Raw genomic sequence first — 22,363 nt, forward strand, 5'->3', positions numbered from 1 at the left:
GTGGCTTCCTTTTAATGCAAACATTTGGGTTGTGTTTTTAAGAGAACATTTTTGCCCCCTAAAGTGTGGTTTCCTTTAACCCACACACCCTGACCCTGAGGCCCTGTGGCTTGTCTCTTGGACTGAATCCATCTCCAGGATGTAGAAATTGACTAATTGTCTCACTTGCATTAGGCTGTACCTCACAGCTAGATCAAGGGGTTTACACACTCAGGAATCCAGATGTGGGAAATGGTCAGAATCAGAGGTCATGGCTGACTTGACTCTAAACAGAATCTGTAAGACTTCATGGGAATCTGAGGGGCTTGATAGTTGTGACTTGTACAGGGGACTGCTAACCGCGCCTCCCCCCCTCCTTTTTTTAACCTTACTATTATCACAGAGTTCAGCTGTTAGGGTATACATCACCCCTGCCTGTTACCTTGTATAGGATTACTTTAAAAATGGGGTTAGATTTTTGGATGACTTGGGTCAAAAAAGACGATTCCCCGACAGTCCTTAGAAGTAGCACAGGGAAGATTTTTCACAATATTTTGAGAAGTTTTGTTAGTTCATTGTTATTTAAAATGTACAACCTGGTTTCTCCACTTACTGGGGAAAGCAGCACCTGGCATTTGCACACATTCAGGAAGCTGGTCTTCTACTCTGTTGGCTGCCAAACACGTGCAAACTCTTGGTGACCCTCTTTTCCTCCTGAGGTGCAAGCACAGACTGGGGGGAGACCCGTTTCCAGGGCATCCTTAGTGTTGGCATGATGAGGGCTCAGTGAGCTGGTGTGGATTCCCACAGCAGTTTGGAACCAGTAGCTCAGCATTTTTGCAAGAGTGGGAAGTTGCGAGACTTTCTGGAGGTGCATCTTCACCTCCAGAAAGTAAGAACTTAATTGCCAAAATTAAGTTGTTTGAATGTTTGAAACTGTGTTCTATGAAACAGCCTTCAGGGATTGCTTTGGGATCAATAGGGACTTAGTCTGTGAGGTGGCCTGGGGGGAGTACTTGGACTTGTTAGGTTAAAAGCTCTAGTTTCCTAATTTAAACACCAGAGAAATGTTATTATGATTAAATGGCATAATATATGAACAATGCGTAGCATAGGGCTTGGCATCCAATGCCCTCAGCGTTATTAGATTCCATATACATTCCAAGACGGGGATAGATATACAGCCCTGCTTTAAAGGAGCTCACAGTATGGCAGAAAAGACCAACAGCGCAAAAAGTGCTGTGTCACACACAGCAGAGGATCTTGTGAAAACACGTAAGAGGTGCTCCTAACTCAGGAACCTTCTGTGATGGTGAGAGGCCTGAGAGTTACAATAATGCAACAGAACTTAATGAACTCAAAACACTATACAAATGCAGTTATTGGTAAGAAAGATACACATATGAAATCTCTAAGTTTTCCCCTTAAGTGAGGGTTTACCTAAAAATGGCAGCACGTGACTTATATGACATACAGAGTTCTACTTAGAGCCCTCGATCGTTTCATTGTTCCTTGAGCTGTAACGCGAAGACCCTTCTTTGTAGGTGGACTCTGCCATCATCCCAGCCCTTCTCCCTCGACGCGTCATTTTTCCCCTGCCTAATGTCTAAAAAGTCCAAGCTACCTGGTCTAATATGACAGTTAAGACGGCTTGCACATCAGTTTGGTTCCTGTCTTCTAGCAAGGTTGTTGTCTAATGCTGAATCTCCCCCTTGGAAACTGTTGTATTGATGACCTTCTAAAAGCTTTGACTTGGCCTCTTTTTGTTTTATTTTGTTTATCTTTCCTCATTTGTGGTCTAGTGCCCACCAGCAGAGCTTTCCACAATAGTGCAGATGTTCTGTATGTGTACTGGCCCATTTGACAGATACCAGGCACCTGTTCAGGATCTGACATGTGGCTACTGTGACTAAGGAACTGAACTTTAACATGTTTAATTTAAATGTAAAGAGCCACATGTGACTACAATGTTGGACATCATGGTCTGGTGTTTAAGATGGTTAATGTCAAACTTTTAAAAAATCTAATTGCTCCCAGAGATTATTTAGACTGGTGTGCTCTTATTTTTATAATATTCAAAGCCTTGGAGCATATCCACTGGGTTTGAAGACAATGGCAATGCATTGAAACTTGCTATTTCCAAAGAAAAAGAGATTTCTCTAGGATGGCTTTTAAAAAGCCCAATCTGATGAGTATCTTAAGTTCATTGGCACCTGTAGCGTGTGTGCTTTCCAAGGGAAGAATGAGAAATGAATTAGGACTCAAGAAGAAAGAATAGGGAACTAACACACCAGTGCCTGGAATATGCCAACTTGGTGCTAGTCATTTCATATCCCATTTCATGAAATGATAAGGAAGAAAGACTGTTAACAAAATAAGAGAAAGAAAAATCAGTTTAAGTGCATCGCATTTAGATAACCACAGCTGTTAAACGCACCCAGATTTATATCGGAAAGCTTTTCATAATTCTAGAATTATGATTTACTATCTAATGCAACATTAAAGTGACTAAAGAGTTGCTGTTTAACTTTTTAACGTGCTGTGTAGAACAGTTTTCCAAATTTCTGAAGAACGAGTTAGAAATAGAACCTATTTTTCACCTTTCAGATTGTTGTACCATTAACCCTGTTATCTGTGCTATTCTTTAAATCCAGAGCTGGAAACAAGATTGTGGAAATATTACCTGAACATCTGAGACGGTTTCAATCCCTCGAAACTTTGGACCTGAGTGGCAATAATATTTCAGAGCTTAAAACTGCACTTCCACCCCTACAACTCAAATATCTGTAAGTCAAGTTGTTTTTAACAGTTTTCACCCGTGATGAAAACATTGTGCTATATTAAAAAAGGAAACAACTTTAAGATAGGAACCAGAATGCTGACCATTTCTTACTGCTGATGGATCAAAAATGTCACTTTCTTACTGACTGGTAATTTTCTGTAAGCCCGAATAACCACAGTCTTCATTTTATTCTTACACTATTGGATTACAAAAATTGAGACATCCTTTGACTGTTATAGAAAAACCAAGTGATTCTGTAAAAAAAAATAATCAAAATTAAACCCCCGGTGTATTTCATTAATAAATGAATTTCACAAAAATTGGGTAATGTTTGTTATCTTCAAATATTTTAGTCACTTTTTCCCCCAGAGAGATGTGTGAATCATAGTCGATATTGGCCTGCAAGGGCGTAAAGAGTTAATTATTTTAAGTGTCCATTGTTACAAATGATGGGTAGGTTCTCTGGAGAGTCTTTCATATACAGAGAATACATGCACTTTAACTTCCCAAAGGACCAGAAAGAGAAGCTCATCTTCAGACTTTCAACAGGTATATCAACAGCAACCGAGTGACATCCATGGAACCTGGGTATTTTGACAGTCTGGCCAACACACTCCTGGTGCTGAAGCTGAACAGGAACCGAATCTCAGCTCTCCCACCCAAGATGTTTAGACTGCCTCAACTGCAACACCTGTAAGTAAAATGTCCTCTTAGATTCTGTTTCCTCACCTCCTCTAAACCCTTGGCACCTACCCCCTAAAATCCACAATGTGGCAGAAGGAGTTTAGAAGCAAGGATGTAGCCACCTTTCCTCTGAGAGCTGGAGTTGTAGAACCACTGAATCAGAAAGAGCCTTAAAAGTCACCCGGGGGCTTCCCTGGTGGCGCAGTGGTTGAGAGTCCGCCTGCCGATGCAGGGGACGCGGGTTCGTGCCCCGGTCCGGGGAGATCCCACGTGCCGCGGAGTGGCTGGGCCCGTGAGCCATGGCCACTGGACCTGCGCGTCCGGAGCCTGCGCTCCGCAACGGGAGAGGCCACAACAGTGAGAGGCCCGCGTACCGGAAAAAAAAAAAAAAAAAAAGTCACCCGGTACAGGCTTCTGCCTGACAAGGCAAGTTGGATTGTTCCTGAAAGAGTGAGCAGCGCAATCATTGAACAACCTCCATACAAAGCCATCATGATGGCACTGAAGACATCATGGTGACTCTCCACAGCTGTGGATCGTGAGAACAGTACCAATGACTGCAGGGCCCCTCGTAGCTTAAGGAGCTGTAAAGCGCTGTCTCATTAATAACGGTGGAATAATCTGTGAACAGGCTCCTACAGTACAGTGGTTTTCAGCCTTGGCTGCACATTGCAGATACTTGGGGAGCTTTTAAAAATCCCAGTGCCCAGGCCACACCCTAGACCAATTACATTAGAACCTCTGGGGTAAGATCCAGGCTTCAGTAATTTTTTAAAACTCCCCAGGTGATTCCAGGGTGCAACCAAGGTTGAGAATGACTGCCTTAAAGAGGAAGCATTAAACACAGTACAAATTGTGACAGAGAGGAATCAACTTTTGTAAGCAGTTGGACAGGATAAACTTGACGGCCCTCCTTCTGAGTAGACCTCGTGTTTTAATGTAATATTCAGTACTCTCATTCTGGATACTTTAAAGACCAATTTTAATGTGTTTACTTCCATACTGAATGGACAACAGCTTAGAAATTGAAGTGCAATCTGGTGTCAGAATTTGATGATCCCAAAAATACATCACATGTTTCAGAAGGAAATTTACTCACTGCTAGTAAATCAAAATTCTTCTCAATAAAAATGCTTAGAAATTTAAAGCATTCTACGTAATTTAACACAGGCTGGTTTAACTATATTGCAGTAATGTCACATTTTATTACTGCTTCCAGAGTTTGTCATATAAGCTAACTGTCTAACTGTAACATCCAATGTAGTGAACTGAACCGAAACAAGATCAAAAACATCGATGGACTCACGTTCCAAGGGCTTGGTGCTCTGAAGTCTCTGAAAATGCAAAGAAATGGAGTGACAAAACTCATGGATGGAGCTTTCTGGGGGCTGAGCAACATGGAAATCTTGTAAGTGCGGGTGATCAATTCCTACTCAGGTGGTATGATCATGGAATGCTCAGTGAGCATTCAGCAGCTTTTATTTGAAATCCTATGTTAAAATCTCATCATTTACAAGCTTATAATTTAATATTAAGTTTTGTTTCGGGTAATGTGACTGAGAATTTAATAAGCATGGTATTTTCTGCTGATGTCTTTGTGTAACAAAAGCTACACATCTCATAACAATAGGAATATGTAATAGGTTGTAATATGTCCCCTTTGAAGAGTCTAGATAATGAACTTGGGATCCTGCTTTTGACTCTTATTATAAATGTAGGCAGCTGGACCATAACAACCTAACAGAGATTACCAAAGGCTGGCTTTACGGCCTACTGATGCTGCAGGAACTTCATCTCAGCCAAAATGCCATCAACAGGATCAGCCCTGATGCCTGGGAGTTCTGCCAGAAACTCAGTGAGCTGTGAGTTGCCTTTTATTCTCCTCAGGTTTGAGAGCAGGAATCATGCCAGAGCATGAGCTTCTTACCACTGATCTGTGAAATTTTCATAACAAAGTTTCCAAGGTGACAGCTTTTTGCACGGGCAACCTAGTCATAGTTTTGTGATAAGTTGAAGCCAGCTCTACCATTTCAATTCTGTGGCACATGGGCTAAAGCCATGGTGGTGATTCTCAAATAAAGAGAATTTTTTTTAATTACTGGGATTAGAAATAATGTTTACCTGAGTATTATTAAGAAGGCAGAGTTTTAAAATAAGGGTAACTGTGGCAATATATATTACCTGTTTCTGTTCTTTTTTTAAACAAATCATTGCATTGAACTGGAAAATAAAAGCTATCCTTTGTTTTTTTGTTCCTTTTTCCTTTACAGGGACTTAACTTTCAATCACTTGTCAAGGTTGGATGATTCAAGCTTCCTGGGCCTAAGCTTGCTAAACACACTGCACATCGGGAATAACAAAGTCAGCTACATCGCTGATTGTGCCTTCCGGGGGCTTTCCAGTTTAAAGACTTTGTAAGTTACACATTTTGCTGTTCCTCCGTGAACCTAATTGGTTCCTAAATGTGCCCACTTTTCTCCAAGCAGATTTCCTTTGTTATGAAGGAAATGTGTACAGCCTCAGAAGTAGTGTCTTAATCTTTCCCAGATCAGTTTGATTAAGATCGTCCATTTCATCCATGTGTGCTTCTTAAAGGGATTAAAAAGGACAGTGATCAGATTGGTTTGGTGATTACAGTCAGCCTTCTCGGGATCTCCAGGAAGTTGGTAACTGCTCAAGAGGAAAACAATTTCAAATCCACTAATTTTTCTTCGTAAAAATGCAGATTAAAAATTACCCAGAGCAAACAAGATATACAAAGTGCAGCAAAGGAAGGCGCGCCTGTTTATCAGACCAGTTATATCCAGACTTGATCTCTGTCCCAAGAGGAAGAAGAGAGAGTTGGATTAAATGGCCTTTGAAAAATCTTTCAAATGTGAATTTTAACGTTGTGCAACGGGCTTTTGATTTTTGCACTGTCAGAAAGTTTTGCTGTGTTCACTGTTTGAAGCATGAAGCATTACATGACTGAAAGAAATGCCGTGTGCTTTGGCGAGCTGCTCCTTGTGTGGTTGGAGCAGAGGTTTTAAAGTTTAATGTATTTTTCAGACTATTCAAGTCTTGCAGAATTTAGTCATCTTGATAGAGGAGTTAATAGGGCCGGAATCAACTCTCCTCATCTCGGACAAAAGTATAAAATGCTGCTGAGGGAGGAGGGCAGGAGGTAAGATCTACGTTAGGGAGAGAAACAGTTTTCTATTGTTTTGAAAGGGGCAGAGAGAGATGATATGGGCAGTTATGAGGAATTATTCCAAATCACATGCCACCTGGTTGGGGATCTTTGCTTTCTAAGCATATGTCTAACAAGAATGCCTGTATCTTTTATTAAGTACCTGGTACCACTTTCCGTAACTCTCCCTTTTTTGAACCAGGGATCTGAAGAATAATGAAATTTCTTGGACCATTGAGGACATGAATGGTGCCTTCTCTGGGCTTGACAAACTGAGGCGGCTGTGAGTATGATTTGCTTCATAATTGGCGTTGCTTTCTGACCTAAACATTTTGGGTTTTTTTTGGCTACACCGCGCAGCTTTCGGGATCTTAGTTCCCCAACCAGGGACTGAACCCCGGGGCCACGCCGAGTCCTGACCACTGGACCGCCAGGGAACTCCCTAAACACTTTGTCTTAATTGAGCTCAGTTCCACACACAAGTTGACATCTTTAAAAAGTTTTAAAACAGGTGCTCAATCTGGTTGCTACCCTTTGTCAGCTCCGCAAATGACTACTGTTACACGAGATGTGTATTGATTAGATTTTCTTCCTTGGGTATAGTGGTTTTACTCAACACTTGGGTTAGTGCAGCTGACTTTAGTATCCAGATAAGAATTTTAAGTTGTTTTGAGCGCTTAGACCCTTGGGATTACTACTGTGTAAAGGTTAGTGCACTAAGTTCAGCATTTTGAAACGTGCAGTATTGCCCTTCCCTCACAGGAATGTTTAAATGAAGCGATCCAGTGACCAATGATAACACTGCAGTGGGTTCCAAGCAATTCAGGCTAAAAACGTGTTTCTATTTAGCCACAAAATGGCCTTGAAGATGGCTAAGTTCTGTGTTTTAAGCAAGCAGTCTTCAAATTGGCTTCCATTTAGTCCTAAACTTCTGTGGGTGATGAAGATACCCATGGGGTGGGTGGGTAAGGAGAAAGATACCCATGGGGTGGGTGGGTAAGGAGAAAGTCTCCAGTATTACCTGCTCTATTTATTAGTGTTCTGAGACATTTTACTTGCAATAAAGTTTCTACCTCTTTGAAAAATCACTGCTTTGATTTAACCATCAGAGTAACTTCTCGAATACCTATTTCTGCTGGGTTCTCTGTCGAATGCTTTGCAACCATGCTGAACCATATTACTGAAATAGAGGGCACGGATACATTTTTTTAAGGATATCTTGTTTAATTGAAGAAAATAGAATATTCACAAATGATTTAAAAAGCAGTTCTTTTCAGGAGAGTTGCACTCCACAATGGCTTTTACTAACTGTTCCATTATAATTTTTTTTTTTTTTTAAGGATACTCCAGGGAAACCGGATTCGATCCATTAGCAAAAAAGCCTTCACTGGTTTGGATGCATTAGAACAGCTGTGAGTAGCAGGAATTTAGTTACCCTAAAGGCAGTCTGAAATGGTTATCTACTTATATGTCATGAAAGGTAACACAAACTAGTACATAATTTTGTTGGTATCCTCTCAGTACAATAAAATATACACATCTATCCTTTGTCCTTTGTCTACCTACCTACCTACTTATCTGTCTGTATATCTGTATGAAAGTATAAGTGTACAAGTGCATATTTCTTTTGCCTTTAAGGGCATTGCTATACATCACTTTGGGGTTTTCTCTTAGTTATTTCTCTCAAGCAGTGGTATATTTAATTTTTTAAAAAAACTACCATTTATCACACACGTACTGCACATCAGGCATTATGCTAGGTACTTATTTATATTTTCTCATTTAATCCTCACGAGAAAACTATTTAATAGCTACTATTATCTTAATTTTTAAGTTAAGATGCAGTGGCTCTGAGGGTTCATTGATTCCATCGAACAGTTAAGAAGGCAACGCACATCTTAACGCTCAAAAAAGACAATCCCTCCAGTCCTGGAGAGTGACAGGCGAGTTTTAACACTACTTTGAGAATTTTGTTTATTGTTACTGTTGTTTAATTATAAAGCATACAACCAGTTTTTCCTCCTTTATTCTTTTTCTCACTCTCTTTTGCAACTAACCTGTAAGTTAGCAGCTGACAGAAGCAGGGCTCAAACCAGGGCAGCCCCTGCTCTCATAGCAGCTCTTGCCTTCACATCTTCTGCCCCCAGTAACTCCTGGCACACATTTCTGAAATGACACTTAGGCACTCGAATATTTTCAGGCACTAGGAGCACAGCCTTGATAGGAGTCAAAGCCTGCAGGAGCACAGAGCCAACCAGCTTCTGATAACCGTGGGTGCACGTATATGTGTTCAGTGGGAGTCTGAAGCAGCACAAAGTGTGTCCACCCTGACTATTAAGGAATGCTTATAGCCAAAAGTTGTATTATCTGTTAACCTGGACAAAAGAAGTTATCATGTAAGATACACGTTTGCTTGGTACCGTCACTGGTGCTGTGTGTTTAGCTGTTAATCTGTGCACCACCATCTTGCCGTCTTCGCAATGACTCATTGGTTGCAGGGAGCTCTGGATCGCCAGCCACGCCGACAGTGTAGCAGGGCAGGTTGTAGGGGATAACTCTGCAAAGCGTCATCTGGAAAGGCGGGCCAGTATTGCTGGGCTTACTGAAACAAATTATTTTCAAAGGGAAACTAGCCAAAAGGGTTTGTCATCTGACCCATTTCATTTCTGGGAAAGTGGAGTTAGTGGATCCGTGGAGCGTTAGCCTCTGCTTCAGTTTCCTAAACCTTCATGACTCTCTCAGCCTCTTTCTCTGCCCACGTTTGGGACCTCGATTCTGTCTTCTGTTGCCACTTGTCTCATTCAAAATCCCTTTTCTCCACCCTTTTAAAGGAAAACAGAGTAGTAATCACTGTGGAGAGGACTTTAATCCAGAGCGCTCATAAGCACCAGTTAAAAATAAAGCCAGCCCAGAATATTCTCTCATTTTATAAATGTCCTGCCTGAAGTGTTTGTTGGTTGGTTTGTTTTAGTGAGAACCTCTTGTCTGAACACCTACCTGTCTCCCCATGAGTGAGTTGTGTGTGACAGAATAGGCTAGTGACTGAGAGCATAGGTTTGGAAATTGAAAATAATTGAGTTCAAATCTTATCTGCCCCTTTCACGCCAAGCCAAGGTAGTTATACCATCTGCTTTTGGGTTGATGTGAGGCTTAAATGTAATAATATGTAAACGTAAATCACTTAACATGGTTGTGTATCATAGAAGGTATTCTATATGTGATGGTTTTTTAAAAGCATAATTACGAGGAATTTTATTTGTGCATTTAAAAGTTACTAATGGTTACTAATTTGAATAATAAGGAGTGTAATAAAATAACATGGCAGAACAGCTTAGGCCCTTAAGAGTCAAAAATCCTGTATGTGGTGATAGGAAATCTCTCTCACCGTAACAGAACCTGCCTCTGATGCAGATATCCTTGTTCTTGAGCCCAGGCTCCCTGATGAGTTCTAGTCACCCCCATGTGTGCATCTCAGCACAGAGAGTATTTTTGTGGCGAATGGCGTGGGCAGCGCGGGCCCACCCTTTGCCTGAAGGCACATGGTGACCATAATTCCCTCGAATGTATTTGATTTGGTTGCTTTTTCAGAGACCTGAGTGACAACGCAATCATGTCATTACAAGGCAATGCATTCTCACAAATGAAGAAACTTCAGCAACTGTAAGCTTCTCTTTTCCTTCCAAGAGTTTCACATAAAGCATGGAGGGGGAAACTGACGTGGGGTGGATTATCCTGGATTATGTATCTATAGAAAGGGTCTGGCACACTCATCACATCCCTTAACTTTTGTTACCAGAAAGCAAGAGGAGTTGGTTTTTTGTTCCCTCTGTTGAAAAGAGGAGTTCCTTTTTCTTTCTGTTACAAATTGGCGGTTGAAGTCTGTGGGACCCAATACAGTACAGTGCCTCATCATAGTAACCAGGTTTCAGCAGTAATTTTTGGTGTATCAGCACTTCTGTCTCTGCTGGTCCGTAAGAACACCACCACCAACAAAAAAACAGTGTGAGTTCCATGTCCTGCATTTCAAGATGGACTATAGAATATTTAGTCCATGGGATGTGTGTATTTGGTTTCCCCATTCATTGCTTTGTTAATATTTACGTGAGTTTAGTTTATACTTGTAGGAATCTGCATTTCGTACAAAACAAATTGAATGTAATTACTCTCCTCAGGCACTTAAATACATCAAGCCTTTTGTGCGATTGCCAACTAAAATGGCTCCCACAGTGGGTGGCGGAAAACAACTTTCAGAGCTTTATAAATGCCAGTTGTGCCCATCCTCAGTTGCTGAAGGGAAGAAGTATTTTTGCTGTTAGCCCAGATGGCTTTGTGTGTGGTGAGTGGAACTATGGCCTTTGACTTTTTTATTCATTCTTCTTTTTTTTTTTTCTCCCATTTGTCCAAATAATGGACTTCAATAAATGTATGTTCCCTTAATAAAGCTCTTATTTCTGCTGAGGGAGATGAGAATGGATCTGTAGCTTGCTGAGGATCACAGTTTTACTGATGGAAAGAACATTTTTTTCTATAATTTTTAAAATTGGCATCAGAGTGGTTTGGCAGAAGGAGAATGATGTTGGATCTTGGGAGAACTGAAGGATAGTCACAGCCCTGCTACTTAACTGTGATTCCCTGAATCTCAGTCTTCACATCTATGAAATGGGAGCGCTGCTCTCTGCTCTCCCCAGTTCCGGGGGTTGTTGAGAGGCTCTTGTGAGCTCAGTGAAGAGACTGACTTAAATCCTGTGCATATGCTGTTTATGGTGAGTAGAAAGAGAAAATTATTAGCTAGTGATTTATAGTCTGCTAAAAATTTTACTATTAGTGGGTAAAACATTACAAGTAACAGAAAGTTTGAGTTTATTGTAAATAAACGTAAGGTCCATTGTCTTAGCATCTAAGCATCTCAGCGTTAGAAATTTGCTTACCCAACTTCAGACAGCAGATCTGGATCAAAACCCCAAGTTTTCATCTCTCTGGTGCCGTCTTCCGTCTGCTGCACTACACTGCTGTTTACTATTTGCTGCCATGGAGACCTTTGTAAAACTAAATGTGCGTACAGAACATGAAATCAAAATTTGTTTGAATTTTAGTATGTGTGTTAAGATACTGCAGAACCTAATTCTACATTGGCCTTTAAAATTTTATCTAAAACTGCTTTGCCTAGGATTGTTTAGCTAAGTACAAGAAAACCATATTTTTTTTTAGGTTGCAGCATTAAATGGTGCCAACAGTTTCTGGAAATAAAACATCTGATGTAGCTTTTGGATCTAAGTAAGCATTTGGCATTCAGCTGTAAGGGTCTGAGCTATTCCTTTTCCATGGTCTTGATTTCTCTGTTCCGTAGTCTTCGAGATATGAACTCTATTACTTTGAGACACACACACACACACACACACACACACACACACACACACACACACACACACACACACACACACACACACACACACACACACACACACACACACACACTCTTTCCCATATCTATATAGTACCCATAGATTTTTTACCAGATGAGAATTTTAGAATAATCACACAGAAGAAGAAGCTATCTTGATTACAGCATGCAGGCGTGGCATTGGAAATTACCTGCATTGCAGTTGTCAGAGGGTCCCCCATACCCCATTCATAAACACACACACCGACACACACACGTAATTTTTTTCAGAGCACCCAAGTAATACATTTTGGTTGCTTTAAGATGCTTCCTTCTGGGTTTAGACCATCTCTGAGAAACTGAAGTTCAAAAAGGTAACTTTTCCAAAAAGTAACAGAGAACTAAAAATAACTGTTTGGAATGAAAGAGTTGCTTAGCTGTAATTATAATGTAGCTCTGACAGTGTGGCACAGCGACCTGATGGACTGTCCACTCTAAACTCCAGGCTGGAGCCGGGGGCTCACAGGGAGCTTGAGAAATGCTTTTCCTTTCACTACAGGATTGTTTTTTCCTGCTCTACCTAAAAATGACTGGTCTTTTTAATGAGTTCTATTTTTGGTAAGTGGGGTGTTAATTTGCTGCCTTTAGTGGTATTGATTATCATTATTGATGTTTGATTTCTTAATTTTTCTGCTTATTTATGAAGAACATGGGGGGAAAATGCGGTTCCTAATAGCATTTCAAGATGATCCATGAGCCTGGAAGTGTCTTAACCGATTTCTTCTTGTATTTATGTTAAAAAAAAAAAAAAAAAAGCCAAGAGGTCTGCAATAAACTGTATTCCAATACATCAGTCTCCTCCCAGTTAATGATGGATAAATAGGGCTCAATCTCTAGTTGAAATGAATGAATTACTTTATAAACTCTCTCCCAGTCTGTTATTTTCAACACTGGGACTGCTGGTCCATCTGTGAAACATACACAGAGGGTAAAAACCTAAGCCACTGTTTGTTTTGAGTTTCTTGGTGTTCAGATCTGAGTAGCATTTGGACTCGAGCTTAAAACTGTTTTGTTTCCCCCTCTCCATTTTGAACAGATGATTTTCCTAAACCCCAGATCACAGTTCAGCCAGAAACACAGTCGGCAATAAAAGGTTCCAATTTGAGTTTTATCTGCTCAGCTGCCAGCAGCAGTGATTCCCCAATGACTTTTGCTTGGAAAAAAGACAATGAACTACTGCATGATGCTGAAATGGAAAATTATGCACACCTCCGGGCCCGAGGTGGGGAGGTGATGGAGTACACCACCATTCTTCGGCTCCGCAGTGTGGAATTTACCAGTGAAGGGAGATATCAGTGTGTCATCTCCAATCACTTTGGTTCATCCTACTCTGTCAAAGCCAAGCTCACAGTAAATAGTATGTGATCTGACTTTTCCTTTTGCGTTTAAAGATATGTTTTAGAAACATATTTCTCATTTCCTCTCTTTTTCTTACTGCTAACCCTATCCTCTGCTCTTACAGTTCTCCACCTAACCCTTCTCACTCCACAAGATTAATAGTCTTGGTTAAGCAAGCAGTTTTTGTGTTGAAGACCCCATACTTAGCATGGTGGGTAACCAAGATGAACCAGACACTTTTTGCTCTGTGAGAGTTCACAATGTACTGGTCTGATGTGGGAGGCCATGAAGTATAGAGTTAAAGGATATCACCTTTTTTTTAAAAAATGAAGTATAGTGGACTTACAATACTGTGTTAGTTTCAGTTGTACAGCAAAATGATTCAGTTATATGTATTTTTTTCAGATAATTTTCCATTATAGGTTATTATAAGATATTGAATATAGTTCCCTGTGTTATACAGTGAATTCTTGTTGCTTATGTATTTTATGTAAAGTAGTTTGTATCTGTTAATCCCATACTCCTAGTTTATCTCTCCCCCTCTCCCTTTCCCCTTTGGTAACCGTAAGTTTGTTTTCTGTGTCTGAGTCTGTTTGTTTTTTATATATATATTAGTTTATTTTTTAGATTCCAGATATAAGTGATAATATTTGTCTTTCTCTGTCTGACTTCACTTAGTATGAAATTCTCTAGGTCCACCCATGTTGCTGCAAATGGTAATATTTCATTCTTTTCTATGGCAGAGTAAATATTCCATTGTATATATGTACCACATCTTCTTAAACCAATTATCTGTTGATGGGCACTTAGGTTGCTTCCATGTCCTGGCTATTGTAAATAGTGCTGCTATGAACATGGGGGTGCATATATCTTTTTGAATTAGAGTTTTCATCTTTTCCAGATATATGCCCAGGAGTAGAATTGCTGGGTCATATGGTAGCTCTATTTTTAGTTTTTTAGGAAACCTCCATACTGTTTTCCATAGTGCCTGCACCAATTTACATTCCCACCAATAGAGAGCATACCACCCTTAGCTCAGAGATCTGGGTTTGAACCCTGCCACTCCTGCTTACAGCTGTGGAACTCTCAGCAAGTTACCTAACCTCTCTGTGCCTCCTTTTCCACATCTTTCAGTTAGGAGTAATAGGACCTACCTTATAGAGGTATGATAATTGTTAAATAAAATAATTTGTGTAAAGAACTTAGCAGAATGCCTGGAATAGAGTAAGTGCTCAGTAAATGCAGTAAGCGTTAGCTGCTGTTCATAAAAGTGTCTCATCCTGTGCTTTGTGTGGCAGGTAGGCAGTTGTACAGTTTAGCATTTAATTGTTTGTATCTTTCATGGTAGAAAATATGATTCATTAATGCATTCATTCAATAAATGGTTGCTGAGGCCTCACAGATCGAACAAAAAATTGTGGGACAAAACACATGTCTAAAGTCATAGAATGTTAGAGCCAGGAGGGACTTAAAAAAAAAAAAAAGATGGTGTGGTCAGGGTAACAAAGAGATAAACTCATTTGCCTAAAGTCTCACAGGTAATTATTGAGGAAACTAAAAAGCGACTGGAAAATAGCAGAAAGACCATCAGTCTGAAGCTCAGGTGACCTGTTTCATCCTGACTCCATCATTTCTGTACCTGTGTAACCTTGAGGGAGTACCTTAATCACTCCATCTCATCTTGCAGTTGGAAATAACCCCTGCCTTACTATGTCAGGGACATTCATAAGTATCAAAAAAAAAAAAAAAAAAGGGAATGAAAATGAACCTCTCAAACTGCAGAATGCTAACTGCCCATGTTGTGTCTCTGATTTCAGTGCTTCCTTCGTTCACCAAGACCCCCATGGACCTCACCATCCGCGCCGGGGCCATGGCACGCTTGGAGTGCGCTGCCCTGGGACACCCGGCCCCACAGATAGCCTGGCAGAAGGACGGGGGCACAGACTTCCCGGCCGCGAGGGAGAGACGCATGCATGTAATGCCCGAGGATGACGTGTTTTTTATCGTGGACGTGAAGATAGAGGACATCGGGGTGTATAGCTGCACCGCTCAAAACAGTGCAGGAAGCATTTCTGCAAATGCAACTCTGACTGTCCTTGGTAAGTGGATATTTTCAGATTTTGTGATATACATTAGTCTTAAATATACCAGCTCACCCAAAGGCCCTAAGAATCTGTGAGAAGTTGTGTCCGAAGTTGAGAGGGTGAGAGATGATCCATAGGGCACTGCCCTTTCCTGGAGGGGACAATGGCTTCTGAGAAGCTTTGAAGTTGTGAGTGTATTACATCTTCAGGCCTGTGGCCAGTGAAATGAATCTGCTCCCTCCCATGTGAGGAGGGGGAAAAGTAAATGCTTTGATGCTTTCCCTTTTGCAGGAGTCACCTTTCTCTGCTCTTTCCGTCATGCAATCTCTACCAGAAGTCTTAACAATATAAAGAATATAAGAAAATAAGTGTATAAATAGATTGAAAGGGCCCTGACTTTTTTCTCAGCCTCCCATAACCACTGTGGAAATCTGAGTTCATCTTTTATCATTTACTTAAACAGATGCTTTTTTAAAATGTGAGCATGTCAATCATTTGTGTATCATTGAAAGAGTAAATCAGAGTAACCTATGAACACCAAATAGTAAAAGTAAATTATTTTCAGAATTTTAATATAGGCTGGGACATCTAGCACTAGGAAGTTTCCCTTTAAAAATGTAAACATTCTGAATTTTTTCACCCATCAACACACAGTTGTGCTTGAAATTATTATTATACATTTTCTAATTCTAAAAAATGTCTAAAATGTTTTGCTTTGCCCTACTTCCACCATTCCGCAGCCTTGCCAAGAGTGAGACAGACTGAGAGAAAGGAAATAGTAAATATTATCCTTAACTGTTGTTGTAAGTAAATGACAGCCAAATGATAAAATGAAATCCCAGATGCTGTATACATGTGTAGGGTCTTAAAGAAGCATGGGAGTGAGGTTGTGGGAGAATACAGTTTTCAGCTCCCACTTGAATAAATTTAAGCGCGAGGTCTTATGCTGTGCGAACCCTAATTTCATGTCGGAGATGAAAAACGTAACTTGTCATTTCAGAGACGCCATCATTTTTGCGGCCCCTGTTAGATCGAACTGTAACCAAGGGGGAGACGGCCGTCCTGCAGTGCATCGCGGGAGGGAGCCCTCCTCCCAGATTGAACTGGACCAAGGATGACGGCCCTTTGGTGGTCACTGAAAGGCACTTTTTTGCAGCAGGCAAGCAGCTGCTAATCATTGTGGACTCTGACGTCAGGGACGCCGGGAAGTACACGTGTGAAATGTCTAATACCCTGGGCACCGAGAGAGGCCACGTGCGCCTCAGCGTTATCCCCACCCCCACCTGCGACTCCCCTCAGATGACCGCCTCATCACTGGATGATGATGGATGGGCCACCGTGGGTATCGTGATCATCGCGGTGGTTTGCTGTGTGGTGGGCACGTCGCTCGTGTGGGTGGTCATCATATACCACACACGGCGGAGGAACGAAGATTGCAGCATCACCAACACAGGTGTGTCAGCAGAAGCCTGGCACAGGGTGCAGGAGTCGTGTGTGTGCTTATGGTCCCGCCGTGATTTCCTTCTGAGTGTGTGTCTCACAGTCTCAGGCCGTGTCACAGGGGTGACTCATTTGTTTCAAAGCTGCAGAACTACGGTTAGCTAAAAATAACACCCTGGCCCAGAATAAAGCTGATGGTTAAAGATGAGTGCTTTCTGTCAAAACCTCATCAGAATATCCTGTTGGCTATGAGAGACGATCCAAATCACAGCGTAAACCAGTCTGACCCCGTCACAAGCTGGTGATGGAGGACCAGGAAGAGCCCTTCAGTCGTGAGGCTCTCACCCTGCCGTCGTTTTTCGTTTTGTCGTGTGTGCATGTGTGTGTACAGGCATCTAGGGAAGATTCTAGTTATTGGTGGGAGAGGGGCTTTGACTTATATGTGCAAAACTCCCACATCAGTGAATAAAATTAAGTTGGGAATATGGCAGAAATCAAGTTTAATTCAAAACCTTAGATACGCTCCCATGAAAATTACCTTTACCTTTGTCAGCATTTGTTGTTTTTGAAATTTGGGAGGAATATCCCACAGGCCATAAAGTAGAAAGTCAGCTTAGGCGCCCCAGAGCAGCAGAGCCCTGGTTTGCCTTACATCAAGGTTTTGCAAGAGTCGACTGATTTGATTTGAACCGAAAACCAAACAGAACGTACCGTGCGTCAGGGAAGCCCGTGTGGCATTTACGATCATTCTCGGTTAATGGAATGCTGTTGTTTGATCCCAGATGAGACCAACTTGCCGGCTGACACCCCGAGTTATTTGTCATCTCAGGGAACATTAGCTGACAGACAGGATGGGTACGTCTCCTCAGAAAGTGGAAGCCACCACCAGTTCGTCACTTCTTCAGGAGGCGGATTTTTCTTACCACAACACAGCAGTAATGGTACGTGCTTCAAATGAACGTGGGCTGTAGTTGTTTTGAAATAACCCAATGGAAATTCAAATATAATATTAATTTTCATAAGAAATTGATACCCCCATATATGGAGGGCCCTGGCCCAAAATCACTAGCAAAGCTGAAATTAAATAGTTATGCCCTTCTCTTAAATACTAGACAAATACTAAACAAATCTTTGTTTAGTATTTAAATACTAGACAAATCTTTGTTTCTAGCAATAGCAGAAGACAAGTAGGTTAAATAAAATTTAATTCCACCAGGCGATGTAATACTTCCTTTGCGTTGTAAATGTTCTTTGGCCCTGGGTGTTCTTCTTACTTAAATGACATTAACTGGTTTCATGTGTGGTCTTAAAAAGTCAAAGGATTTAAAATCCTTTGTTAGAGACATCTAATACTGACTCTCACTTTAAGAACTGTATTGCTTGAAGAATAATAAGGAGTCAGCGTAATACAAGGGCATCAGCTTGGTTCAAGACCCACTCCTGACATTCCCTGCATAACCTTGGGCAGCTATAATCCTTCCCTATTAAGTTGTTGTGAACATTAAATACAATGATAACGGAAAATGACACATATTAAGGGCTCAGTAACTAGCAGCTAGTGACGTTATTCTCAAACATCTTACCATCTTTTCTCACAAGCGTTGATTGAATATCTGCTCTGCGATGGACTCCGTAGTTGGGAGGGAAGAATATTTGTTTCCAGTTTCACAGTTTAGTCAGTGGTGAGACAAAAAATTCCACAAATAATTGCAAAGTGCTTGGCAAGGCAGTGATAGAGGGTATAGAGATAGAAGATTTGAGCAGAAAAACTGTAGTCCCGGGCTTCCCTGGTGGCGCAGTGGTTGAGAGTCTGCCTGCCGATGCAGGGGACACGGGAATTTAGCTGCAAAGAGCAGAGGCCCAAGCTCATTCAGCTGGAGCAGGGTTTACTGAAAAGATGCTTACAAAAGTCTAAAGGGACAGAACTGGAGCATAGTAGTACCATGTCGCCTGGATGCTGGGGCTGGAGATTGGTCCCCTCTCTGAGCAGCCCTAGAGGCCACTGGCGTTACCGAGTCACATTCTGCACACTTGCTTCTCGCTGAGACCACCACCCACCCTCTGACTGCCCAATTCTTGCTGCCCGGGTACATGGTCCATCGTGGCATCTCTCACCCTCATGATGTCTCTTGTCCTTCAGCTGCTGTGTCCGCTACTAACCAGCATATCATTTCTGGGTCACTTAGCTCAGATACTCATGGATACGTTTGTGTTTGTTTGGCCGGGCTCATCTTTGAGCTGGCCATTAAGAGGTCATTGGTTAAATGCCAGTGCCTTATCCTGGTCATCAGTGACTTTCTGGAGGAAGCAGGCAGTGCTGGCGGGATCATGTGGTTCAGACCATGGCTGCTTCAGCGGCAGGGTCCATACACAGATCAGTGTCTCTTGGAAACGAGGTGGGGCCAGCAACGAGGTTAGCTCCAGTTCAATGGTTAATCAAGTCCTCCTTTAGTAAGATATCACACATTTACGCAGTTACTAATCCGTAGGCATCAATAAATTTTGAAAAAACTCTACCATAAATTTCTACAGTGTTTCCTTTGTATAATGGTCTATCTAAACCTTTCATCTATAAATATGGAAACTGTCAGAAGTGGAGAGAGACTGTTGAATGGTACTTGAACAAAATTGATTCAGTGACTAAGATGTGGTTTTTAAAGGGACATGCCACATTGACAACAGCAGTGAAGCCGACGTGGAAGCTGCCACAGACCCGTTCCTTTGTCCCTTTTTGGGACCCTCAGGCCCTGTGTATTTGAAGGGGAGTGTGTATGGCTCAGATCCTTTTGAAGCCTATCATACAGGTATGTGGTTTTCTTATCTGAGTTCCGTTTCCTGTAGAGACCTCCAGAAGCATTAACTCTGTCTCCGGATATTGTCCCCAAATTTAAAAGGTTGTGGTCCTGACCCAAGAACAGCTTTAATGGAACACTTTGAGCCCAGTTACATAAAGAAGAAGGAGGGCTACCCGTGTCCTCATCCTTCAGAAGAATCCTGCGAGCAGAGTGTCAGTGATACAGGATGGCCTTCCCACGTGAGGAAGTTACTCAGCTCTTCTTACTCTCAACACGAAGGACCTGGAATGAACAACTTATGTCTGAACAAGTCTTCGGCAGATTTTAGTCCAAGTCCAGAGCCAGCATCGGTTACTTTGAGTAAATCTTTCATGGGTAAGTTTATTAAATTATTAGACACCTTGACTCAGGACCCACATTCCAAGTTGCATTGCAGGAGAGCTATGAGAGCTTTGAATGCCAGACTGGTGAAAAATAGTTTTTGGTGTTGTTTTTTTGTTTGTTTTTCTTTTTAATGATGCTGTCGTGACATTGTATTAGTTAGTATCTTTGTTTCTAAAAGCAAAGGCAGATGTGGGGATTTTACTTGATTATGTATTTAATCCAGCGCTAGGCCTTAGGAACTTTCTGGGCAACTCTGTGTGTGGCATCATCTAGAAGACAAGAGTTTTGGAAGTGACTTAGGAGTGCAGTTTGTCAGTCATGTGGAAAAAGTGGTTTTGGGCTACAGCAGCCTTTGGGGTGGAGTTGTGGGCACAGCATGGCTGTGGTTTGGGATGTCTGGTGGCTTATAACTGAACTCACAGTCAAAGGGCAGACGGCGTCCTACCTGGCAACAGCTGATCAGCCAAGCTGGACTACCTCCCGCGAAGGAGGCTGTCAGAGCCCTAAAGCCCTCGGTAGCGCTGGTGGACGCTGGCAGGCGCTGAGGTTCATTTGTGGATTTTTTAGTCTAGTGCAGGGGGACGATGAGATGGAAGAACTGAGATCATCTTTTCACTGCATGGAAAGATGGAAAAATTAACCACAACTTTTTTTTTTTTTAAATAGAATTTTAAAATATTTTACCCAGCTTTTAAGAAATTTCATGTTTTGTCATGGTATAATTATTCATATTCCTTTTTGAAAAAATGAAAATAATATCTTTTACATGACTGAGGCAATAATTTGAGTCAATGGAATAATAATTTGCTATTAAGGAAGAAAGGGCAAGACATACGGGTTGTTTTGAGAGAAATGTGCTATACTCAGGAACAGTTGACTTGTACGTTACTATCCAAATGCGCTTTGTGGAGAATTGGGGGCTCTCAATTAATACAGCTAGGACTCAGGAGAACTTCTGTTGGGGAACTTCATTGCTCAGTGTTGAATGTTACTATAAGTCCTGAGACGTGGTGAAGAAGGGCTGCTTGTATTCAGTGGATGTGTGTATAAGAGGGGCACACATGCCCTCAGCTCCATTCTGTAAGGTCTTTCTCCATAGCACAGATATACAACCATACACCTGAGTCCCATAATGTGGACTTGTAGAACGTCCGTGGGGTATTCACATTCATGGGGGAAGATGCTCCTTCATTTGAAATGCATTTTGTTGATTGTTCCAAAAGGCCCCATGTGCTCAAGGGGATTCTTTCTTTCAGGAACGTTTGGAAAGCCTCTGAGAAGACCTCATCTGCATGCCTTTTCAAGCTCTGGACAGTCATCAGATTGTCAGCCAAGAACCTTTCACTTGAAAGCTCGTTCTTCCCCGAACTTGGACTGTGAGTCAGAGGAAGATGGGAAAGAAAGGACAGATTTTCAGCAAGAAAATCACGCATGTACCTATAAACAGACCTTAGAAAACCACAGGACTTCAAATTTTCAGTCTTCTGACTTGGACACATAGACTGAATGGGACCAAGGAAGAGTTCTAACATACTACCTCAAGTGGACTTTTATTTAAAAGAGAGAGAATCCTATGTTTTTAAGTGGAGCTATGAATTTTAAAAGGATAAAATGTCTTATTTATACCGATGGACCAAAATTACAAAAAGTTATAAAAATTTTATACTGGGAGTAACTTTCATATAAGAATACCTTTTAAAACTATTTTACTATTTTATAACTTTGCTTTATGCAGAAAATATCTTATGTAAATTAATGGTATAAATCCATGACTATTTTATGTATTTTTATAATGCCAGATTCCTTTTTATTGAAAATGAGTACTAAAGCATTTTAAACAATAACTGTCTTGTACGTTTTTTGAATAGAGGTCGCTTCATTTTATTTTGCACATTACATTTAATAAATGTGTCATTTTGATCCCAAGCCCCATCTATACGATAACAATCTTTATTATTTTCAACACATTGTAGGCTTAATGATTTCATATTATCACGTCTCACGTTGGTGAAAATTGCATTCAGCACGTTAAAATATGAGCACATGATGGTTCTTCGTACCTCCCAGGGTGGTTGTAATATAGACTCAAACCAGGGAGCTACAGAGATCTGAGGTACATTAATTTATTTCTTACTCTACAAACGAAAAGATGTGTTGTAGTCCAGTGTACTGCAGTACAACCACCATTGCTGTAATCACTGCTCACGCCACGTTTCCTTAATTATAATAATGCTTTATGTCATCTAATGCTTTGTGCTTTTCCAAATA

At 41.2% G+C, this 22,363-nt stretch overlaps 1 protein-coding gene across 1 annotated transcript in view; it reads left to right on the plus strand.

The window, feature by feature from the left end:
- LRIG3 (leucine rich repeats and immunoglobulin like domains 3) overlaps window positions 1–21,877 on the plus strand; it is a 46,301-nt gene extending 24,424 nt beyond the window's left edge. Inside the window, exons 4-19 of the mRNA XM_024737240.1 lie at window positions 2,634–2,765; window positions 3,311–3,454; window positions 4,710–4,853; window positions 5,164–5,307; window positions 5,716–5,859; window positions 6,817–6,897; window positions 7,955–8,026; window positions 10,203–10,274; window positions 10,787–10,950; window positions 13,091–13,411; window positions 15,210–15,491; window positions 16,477–16,929; window positions 17,699–17,857; window positions 19,577–19,720; window positions 19,811–20,086; window positions 21,352–21,877. Coding sequence (XP_024593008.1) covers window positions 2,634–2,765; window positions 3,311–3,454; window positions 4,710–4,853; window positions 5,164–5,307; window positions 5,716–5,859; window positions 6,817–6,897; window positions 7,955–8,026; window positions 10,203–10,274; window positions 10,787–10,950; window positions 13,091–13,411; window positions 15,210–15,491; window positions 16,477–16,929; window positions 17,699–17,857; window positions 19,577–19,720; window positions 19,811–20,086; window positions 21,352–21,596 — 2,977 coding nt within the window. The 3' untranslated portion in view covers window positions 21,597–21,877. The remainder of the gene's footprint in view (window positions 1–2,633; window positions 2,766–3,310; window positions 3,455–4,709; window positions 4,854–5,163; window positions 5,308–5,715; window positions 5,860–6,816; window positions 6,898–7,954; window positions 8,027–10,202; window positions 10,275–10,786; window positions 10,951–13,090; window positions 13,412–15,209; window positions 15,492–16,476; window positions 16,930–17,698; window positions 17,858–19,576; window positions 19,721–19,810; window positions 20,087–21,351) is intronic.
- Window positions 21,878–22,363: the final 486 nt, after the last annotated feature.

The sequence above is a fragment of the Neophocaena asiaeorientalis genome, unplaced genomic scaffold, assembly GCF_003031525.2.
Source record: "Neophocaena asiaeorientalis asiaeorientalis breed wild unplaced genomic scaffold, Neophocaena_asiaeorientalis_V1.1 scaffold134, whole genome shotgun sequence".
Taxonomy (NCBI): Eukaryota; Metazoa; Chordata; class Mammalia; order Artiodactyla; family Phocoenidae; genus Neophocaena; species Neophocaena asiaeorientalis.